The following is a 9,121-nucleotide window of genomic DNA, read 5'->3' as shown; positions in this document are numbered from 1 at the left end:
AGCCAGTTGTCTCTATTTCCCCTTTCTCAATGGAGAAATATAGAAATTATTCATTCCTTTCCCTGACCCAAATATTAACAACTACACTTAATTTGACAAACACTTGATTGAAATAAATGGAACAATTTTACCTCATGCTAAACACAACAAAAACCAAATCTTGCCTGCTGTGCTCTGCAACTAGATCCAGTTACTCCTGGTTGTCCTCCAACCCAGGAAGGAGGTGGAGGGTGTATTAAGAACATGGGACTTGGGAGTCATGGGCCTTTGTGTGTGAGCTCAAAGAAGCTCCTTTTCTCAACTGTCAAATGGGAGCAAGACTACTTACCTCACAGGCATAGAACTGTTGGGGAATTATTTGCCCTACTATGTCTGGTACACAAGTAGGTACTCAATAGAAAGCTGTTGTTTCAAGTTTCACTTTAAATGTCCATGATAATAGCATTTTCTGATACTGCTTTTGGTTTCTCCATTGTGTCCTTAAGGAAGTCAATCAAGAGAGAAGCTTGATTGCAACAAGGTTAATATATTGCAACATTAACCTTTTAAAATAACTGTGTCTGGCCAACATCTACCATTTCATTCAACAACTACTTAGTAAGTGGCTACAATGTGCCAGGCTGTTCTGTAGGGCAGGAATATTGCAAGGAACCAAATAAACTCCCTGCCCTCAGAGAACTTACATTAATTACAGTGGAAGACAATAGCTAAGTACAATATACAATAAGTCTGATGGTAACAAGTGCTATAAAGAAAAATCCAGCAGAGAAGGGAAATGAGACAGGGGAACAGGTTGCTTTTATTTTTGGTCATATGGCGTAGCATGTGGAACTTCCCGCAGCGATGGAAACCCATACCCCCTTGCAGTGGAAGCAGAGTCTTAACCACTGGAACACCAGGGAAGTCCCAAATTATTATTTTAAGTAAGATAGGCAGGGAAAGACTGAGACGATATTTGAGCAAAGACTCAAAAAAGACAAGGACTTTAGCTATGCAGTTATCTGGCAAAACAGTTTCTAGACAGAGGGTACAGTAAGTGCAAAGGTCCCAAGGTGGAAACGGCTCTGTATGGCGGAATGTGAATGGGGAAGAGAGAAGAGGAAACCAAAAAGGTAACTGCAAGATAGATAACTGAGGGCTACGTAGGTCATTATAAGGATCTGGACTTTTATTCAGAGTAAGGCTGAAGCATTGAAGGATTTTGATCTTAGATTCTTAGATCTTAGATTTTAATGGGAGCATTTGGCTGCTATGTTGAGAATAGGTTCAAACACCAGGCAAAACAGAGGCAGGGAGGCCAGTTTGGAGGATATTTTAAAAGTTTAAGAAAGACACGATGGTTTCTTGAACTACAGAGATAGCAGCTGGACTGAGGATTATTTTTTGAAGGGTACCAACAACCTGGACGTGGACATGAAAGGAGTCAAGGATGTCTTTGGCCAAGCGATGGAGTTGCCATTTCCTGAGGCTTCTAGGGGAAGACAGGGCTTTTTAGGCATGTTCAGACTGAATTTCCAAGCAGAGATGTCAAGAAGACAGCTGAATGCTTTAATCTGGAATCAGGGGAGAGAGCTGGTCTGGGGAAATATTTCTAAAAAAAAAAAAAGAGATACTCTCTCTGCCAACTATTTCCAAAAGGTTTCTTTTTCTGGAGTATCATTACTTTCTTTGGCTACTTAAACCCACTTTATTTCAGGAGGCTAATAAGATTTTTGGGTTTCTCTGGTGGTTCAGTGGTAAAGAATCCACCTGCCAATGCAGGAGACACAGGTTTGATTCCCCAGGTCGGGAAGATCCACTGGAAAAGGAAATGGCAACCCACTCCGGTATTCTTGCCTGGGAAATCCCGTGGACAGAGCAGCCTAGTGGGCTACAGAGCTTTCTTAAATTCAGACTTACACTGTGGAAGGTCAAGTGGAATATGGTACAGAAATGACAAGGGCCAGGATGTCACCATTTAGGGAGAGAGCATACATACCATAGATTTGCAAGAACAAGACGAGTTCCCCCAAGCCCCAAAAGGTCAAGATTTTAAACAGTTTGAAAATAAAAAGCCTCACAAACGTCTTACCAAGATTTAATGTACATTTATTCTTAACACGTGGAACATATAGTATAAAGATTTCATACTGAATAAATGATATTCATTAAGCCAAAAAAGGAAAAAAGGAGGAATTTACATCAAGTTTTAGCTACATTGTTTGAAATACAAATATGCAGATTTTATCACTGAAAAAATCTCAATTGTGTTTCTTCATCAGGAACTTCAACTGAACCTAGAACTTTTTCACACCTCGATTAGAAAGAAAACAAAAACAAAAACAAAAACCCAGAAAAAATAAACTATAAGTTGATTGGCTGCTGAGACAGCAAGGACTTTTTACAGAGACCTGTACAGCATCGCACCAAGAGGGGCGATGTCTGGCAAGAGATTAAATAGCTGTGTCTCGCTTTGTGCAGGTCACCAACTCGTTAACTCGTCATACTATAAAGGGGTACCTGGGCGGGGGACCAAACTGTGGGGATCCGAGGGTATGTGCAATGTACAACATCATATATATACACACGTGGCAGCGCGGCCGCTGCAGCTAAAGGTTAAAACCAGTTCTAAGAGGTGATCTCAGGGTTATTCATACAATCAAGGAGGAGAGAAAGAGGTCAGGGTGTTGTAGGTTCACACATGATACTTTGGGGGAAAAGCCTTTTTTTTTTTTTTTTTCTCCTCAACGTTTAACTAAAAACATTTTTAAAAACTACAGCTTGCTGCTGACCCAGCGTTTCTCTTGTTTCCGTGTGAGACGTTATTATTACAGTATGTTTACAGTATCAGGGGTACAGTACAGTACATGAAGGGTCTACACGCTACTGCACAGGCCTCTCCAGCGGACAGGGTCTGTCCACAACTGCCACCTTCTCGGTTCCTGCAAGATTGTGAATGTACAGCAATAAACCACACACAGTTCAGCAGTCACCTTTTTTGTCCTTCAGGGGTTTTTTTTGTACTTTTTTTCCTTTTTTTTTTTTTTTAACCATTAAAAACAGTTATGAAATGCGGCCTCCCCTTGATGCAAGGACCGGGAAAGCCATTTTTATTTTATTTTATTTTTTTCCCCAAACTCACTGTAAACGACAGTAACTTTGGTTAAAATAAAAAAAGTCTTCTATGTAGGCAGAGCTTTGTCTTTTCAAATAGGGCAGGGTCCTGAGGGGAGTAAAGTGAGGACAGGGAACAGAAAGGTGAGGGTGAAGAAGGGGCGAGAAGGGGGAGGAAAGAGGAAACAGGGGAGACTTCGTTTCCCGGGGAGAAGCTGGACAGCACAGGGTAAACTGGATTCTGAGGTGGTTTTGCATAAATAAAGGGCAACAGTCAGTTTCTAAGTTCTCCACACACGCACACACACACGGGGAGGGAGGTGTCCCACGGCTGTCATGACTGGCCAATCAAAAACAGTACATCACAAATGACTTGTGAAACCAACGAGTTCATCAGCGGTGACACCGAGATGTCCAACAGCCGTGACTCGTACAGCGTGAACTCCGAGTGGTTCTCGTCCACCTTGGCCAGGGCCAGCAGCGCACGGGCAGCCCGTCGCATCATGTCCACACTAGTTGGCTCAAAGGGCGGGTTCTGCATGTGGAGCAGGCTGGCCTGGCTCTGCTGGAACTGGGTGGCAGCAAGGCTGTCCTCCAGGAAGCCCAGGAGGTTGCCGATGCTGCCCTTCTGCACTGCGATGGCGCGGGCTGCCAGGCTGTCGCCCTGTGCCAGGTTGGCCAGCAGTACTACAGCCATCTCCCGGCACACGGGGTTCTTTCGGTCACTGAGGAAGCGCACCATGGTGCTATACAACTTCTCCAGGCGGCTGAAGGGGGGCGTGGCCAGGATCAGGTCCACATTGTTGTCCTGGATGCTGAGTTTGCTGAGGGTTTCCAAGACCAGTCTCTGGGGGGAGAGGACGGCGTTGGGGCCCAGGGTGGAGAAGGGGTCCTGGGCTTCAGCTGAAGGGCAGACTGCCCAGTGCAGGAGTCCGTCCAGGACAGGCAGGCAAATGCTCTCGGGGTACGGGGAGAGGTCCAACTGCCCCGAGATGTTGGCAAGCGTGACCAAGGTGTTTTCCCGAAGCATCTCCAAGCAGTCCCACCACCACTCCACTTTGTTGCAGCTCACCCCTTGGTCCTGCTCCTCCTCCTTCTCATAAGTTAGTGGTGCCTGCTTCCGTTCTGGGTGCTTGTGGTGCAGAAGGATCAGCTTGCCCAGGATCAGCAGCAGCCCCGGGTGTTTGGACATCTCAAAGTCGTTGCCTGGCACAAACGACAGGCTTCGGATGGTGTTAGAGACACAGATGCAGCGTTTGGCAAGGGAATCCTGCCAGTCCAGAAGGGTACACAGTGGGGTCTCATCTTTACTGTGGGGTTCATCCTCTAGGATCTTAATGTTCCGATGGCTCTGCGCTGGGCTGATGCCGAATGGAAACTTGCTGCTTTCCTTGGCGGCCTCTACACTCTTAGCTCCCTCCTCGGTCAGTGTGCTAGACCTCGTGGACAACATGTCATCCATAGTGGCCGTGATCCGTTTTTCTGGAGGGCCATCAGGCGGGGGGCCCTCCTGCTCTGTTGTCCCTGGTGTTCCCTCTACCGCTGTGACATACTTCCGAGGGGCTGGTGGGCAGGGCACATGAGGCCGGGAAGGCAGCAGCTCTGCCTTGCTCTCAAAGTGGGTCTGGATATGCTCAGTGGTGTCGCCCCCACCAATCCGCCAGTGCAGCAGGCCGCTGTCAAACTCCTGCACGCGCCCAAGCTTATCTGAGCAGTCCACCACAAACGGGTCATTCTTCTGCACGATCTTTACTGGAAGCTTGTCAAACTTACTAATCAGTTTCTCCTCACTATTCTCTGAGGCTGCTTTGTCCTTGCCCGAAAAGGCCATCTCCTCATCATTTTCAATTACTTCCTCCTCTTCTTCCTCCTCTAGTTTGGGATCTAGAAGGTCTTCCTCCTCCTCCCCCTCCACAGGGGCTGGACTAGACGCTTTGCTGAATCTCCCAGGGTCCAATAGTGTTCTCTGTCCTGGGTCACCCACCTCATACTCCTTTAAAATGCCAAAGATCTCTATCAGGCAACGTCGGAAATATTCCACAAGGAGTTCGAGCAGCCCTGGGAGCTAAAAGAGAAAGAACAGGAACTAAATTAAGGGAGAAAAGTGGCTAAGAAGAGAATCCTTGACTTGAGAGGCCTGCCAAGGTCTTCTACCTAACCTCCCTTCTTCCCTTCCAGATAACACATCTGTATCACTGGGAGAGTCAGGGTTCTCCTTTCCCAAAGGCTGTTCACAAAGCAAGTTGTTTAAATTCTCCTCTGCCTAGCACAAAGTTCTTCCTTCAGCCCAGTCTTCACAGAAGCCTGCCTCTGCAGATGGACATACTGACCAGCAACTCTGCACCTACCAGGGCCACCCACTGCTCCACCTCACCTTTCTCAACCGATTTCTGCTTTTCTTCACCAGGCTCAGTTTCCTATCCGTTGGTCACTGCCATTGTCCCTCTAGGAGGACACTCTCTACATTCCACTGAAGTGGAGCCCAAGGCTAGGCATGCTGGGATGATGCCTTCCAGCACAAGGCAGGCTGGACAGGTGTTCGTCTACTCTGTTCCCCAAGCTCCCTAACTTTCCAGGAGGCTGGACCTCTGTGCATCACATAACACAGTAAATGGGATGAGGCTTACGCTCTCTAAACACTGCTCCCAAGCTGGTACAACTTTACAGCTTAGATCCTGTACAGACTATTTCCTACGCCTAGCAGAAAACATTAATCCAGTCAGATTAATCTCTGGCTGAAGAGTATAACCAAAAGGAAAAAATAGGGCTTTAGACTTAAAGAAGGATCCAGGTTTGAATTCTGGCTTTTCCAGGAACTATCTGCGTGATTTAAAATTCTGAGCTGTAGCTTTCCTATCTTTCCACTGAAAATGATGCAAATTCCTAAATTTCATAGAGTTGTTCTGAGGTCTAAATGGAGTATGTCAAGTGCCTGGCTTATGGAAATTGCTCAATCAATATTTGTTCCTTTCTTTCTCATGGGAAGCAGGCTTTGGATTCAGAAAGACTGCTAACAGCTGTGTGAACCTGGGCAAAAATAAGACTCTGAGCCTATTTACTCATCTCTAAGCAGCCACATCTGCTCAGATGGCCACAGGAGGATGACACAAAAGGAAGCACGAAGCGAGGGCCCGGTAAACGCAACTATCGGTAACACTGCCCCGCTGAAGGACCTCGCACGAAGCGAGGGCCCGGTAAATGCAACTATTAGTTAACACTGCCCCGCTAGTCAATTCCTTGATGGAAGGGCTGGAAGGTACCGAGGATGATCAAAACAAAGAGTAGGGTGGTGCAGAAGAACCTCTTCCTAGCTGAGAAAACTCCAGCTACATGTCTGTGGACAGAAGGTTTGGAATTTGGAAAGCCACCTCTGTGTTAACCTCCCCTGCTGCCCCACAATGTACACCTCTTCACACTTTCCATTCTACATCTTAGGAAAAATGGTTGTCAATAAAGACTTCAACTATTCAGAGTGGGTGAAGAAAGAAAGTGAAAATAAAGAAACAGCTCTGCTCACGGACAGAGACCACAGGTTCATGGATAGAGACCCCAGGTTCTCTTTGGTCTAGAAAACATGGTGTCCTCATTGACATCAGCAGAATCTGCCCTTCTTACCAATACCAAGAATCTTCTCCCAAACTCCCTTTGAAGTCAGTCCTGATTGACTAACACGAATTATCAGGCCTATAGCCAGTGGCAAAGTATCGGCATAGAAAATAACAAAAGAACAAGTGAAATAAGGGAGACCATTGGCCAGGGAGGGCGTAATTCCCTGGTCACTTAGCTCCGTCTCCTTTAAGAGGACCCCAGGCCCTCCCGGTCTCCCCCAGCGCCTGGACTCACCTGACTGAGGTTGAAAGTCATGATGCTGTTGTCATCGTACAGCAGGATGTTAATGGTGTCTAACGCCCACGTGCTCTCTGCCAGCAGCCCAGACTTGAGGGACATCATTACCCGCCATGCCTCCGGGGTTCCTGAAATAAACCTCCACGTCGTCCATCCACCATGCCCAGGTTGGCAGGAGGCCCCCCACCCCAGAGCTGGCTCATTAGTCAGGCTACTCTGAAGAGAACACATGGTGAGAGGCACTTCCCATCTGGGAGAGGACACACATCTGCCCCTCATGGCTTCTAGGCTCGCTTAGGACATCACTGCATGGCAATTCCTTTAGTAAAGCCTGACACCGGCTGATTTCTTCCTTACTCAAAGTTCTTTGGCTCTATTTTAGTCAACACTGGATCAGATTTTAACTCATCCAGAACATCAGGATGGAGAGAGAACACTGAACCAGATGTAAAGAGGCAGATTAAGCAACCCAATCAAGGAGGTCTCCTTACCAATGTCTTTCATTGTGAGCCGCCGCCTCTGCTTCAACACAGGCTGCGTGGCTTCAACAGAGCCAGGTGGGAAGGTGATGTCCCGCCGAATCATAGGGGGCTGCACAGGAGCAGGTGCTATGTGCGAGGCGGGTACTGGGGGCCCTGCCTTCTGCATCTTCATCCCAGAGTGCAGGAATGGAGACTTGCTTGGAGAGGTGCGGTTCTCCATTGGCCGGGGCAGGGGAGCGGGGCTGGATACCTGAGGAATGTGATTCTGCATGCTTGGTGGGGGCTGGTAGTTGGCTGGAGGGGGCCTTGTCATAGGGGGCACGGGGGCAGAAGGACCATAGGGGGGCTGGCGTGTGCCATGGGAAGGCCACGGGCCTTCATGGTTGGCCCTCTGATCCGTGTGCAGCATTTCATCTGTTCGGTTCACGCCATGATAGGCGGGGCCTTGCGGGGCCGAGCCCGTGCTCTGCCTGTTGGCGTAGTTGTAGGTCATGTCATTGCGCCCCTGCCACATGGTGCCTTGCTGGGCAACCTCAGCCGATGCCTGTATGGGGCCGCCCATCATCTGTGGTGGCATGTTCTGCTGGGTATTGGAGCCAGGGGGTGCTGAGACACGGTCCCGGCCAAACTGGAATGGAAACTGGTTCTGGGGGCCGCCTGCTGGTCGGCGCTCAGTAGCAGCGGCGGCAGTGGCAGGATAGGCGTTGCCGTACTGGTTGTACATGTCCTGCTGAGGGGGAGGCTGCGCAGCTTGCTGCTGGTTGGCAGGCGGGGGCTGGGCGGGGGGCAGCTGCTGCTGCTGGGGCTGCCCCTGCCCCGCGCTGTACGGCACGCTGTACATCTCCCCTTCGTGCCGCTTGGCAGGAGGGCCGTAGGTGCCATCCATCGGCCGCTTGTAATTCTAAGACGGGGACAGAAGCAGAGAGAAAGTTAACACTCTGCACTCAGGGACGCAAGACCACAGCTGCCAAGATGCAACACCAGACACGTGCTGGGCTTACTTCTGCCCCTCTAGGAGAGAGGACACAGACTCCACGGGAACAAAGGAGCCACCTTTACGAGTTATCTTTTGAAGCTCCTTCTGAAAGCAAGAATCATTCTCTATTCCCTCTGGTTCTCCCTTGCTCTAAGCAGAAAAATGTAGAAAAGTTCAAAAATCAAAATACAAAATACCCTAACCCTCGTGGAGCACTGGAGATGGGCCTAGACCCCAAACAAGGCAGAAGAGACTGAAGGCTCGACTCTTCACACAAAACTGGCTGTTGGGGTGGGAGAAGAACGCCAAGGAATTTGAAGGGACTTCTCAACTCGGCCTGCTAACTGGCTCTGGGGGGGAACCTGTGGATCAGCCCACCCACTGCCCTCCTCACCTGCTGCTGCTGCTGATACATTGTGGTCTGCTGGCTGGGGAAGGGGCTGCCGGAAGGGGTGCCTTGAGCGGAGAACTGATTGCCATAGGAATCATGTCTGTGGGCAGGAGAGAAGCGGACAATCAGGGTGGGAGTGGGGAAGCCTGAGCCACAGCAGCTTTACTTACAGACCAGGCTTTACTTACCGTTGCTGCTGCTGCTGCTGCTGTGGCGGGTAACGGCTGGGAGAATACATCCCCGAGTCTGGGTTGGAAGGCATGAGATTCGGCTGCGGGGCCCCAGTGCCCATGTTTCCCTCGGGTCCTAAGCCAGGCTCCGTCCTAAACAAAA

At 49.2% G+C, this 9,121-nt stretch overlaps 1 protein-coding gene across 4 annotated transcripts in view; it reads right to left on the bottom strand.

The window, feature by feature from the left end:
* Positions 1-2,067: 2,067 nt before the first annotated feature.
* The window catches only part of ARID1A (AT-rich interaction domain 1A), a 68,570-nt gene continuing 61,516 nt past the window's right edge, over positions 2,068-9,121 (bottom strand). For all 4 annotated transcript variants that reach the window (XM_061148295.1, XM_061148297.1, XM_061148296.1 and 1 more), the window contains exons 16-20: positions 8,977-9,111; positions 8,792-8,888; positions 7,431-8,322; positions 6,937-7,067; positions 2,068-5,158 (exon numbers count right to left, since the gene is read on the bottom strand). In XM_061148295.1, coding sequence (XP_061004278.1) covers positions 3,428-5,158; positions 6,937-7,067; positions 7,431-8,322; positions 8,792-8,888; positions 8,977-9,111 — 2,986 coding nt within the window. In that variant the 3' untranslated portion in view covers positions 2,068-3,427. The remainder of the gene's footprint in view (positions 5,159-6,936; positions 7,068-7,430; positions 8,323-8,791; positions 8,889-8,976; positions 9,112-9,121) is intronic.

The sequence above is a fragment of the Dama dama genome, chromosome 8 (assembly GCF_033118175.1).
Source record: "Dama dama isolate Ldn47 chromosome 8, ASM3311817v1, whole genome shotgun sequence".
NCBI classification, from domain to species: domain Eukaryota; kingdom Metazoa; phylum Chordata; class Mammalia; order Artiodactyla; family Cervidae; genus Dama; species Dama dama.
Note: the sequence above shows the minus strand (reverse complement) of the source record. Positions and strands in the feature narration are given on the sequence as shown.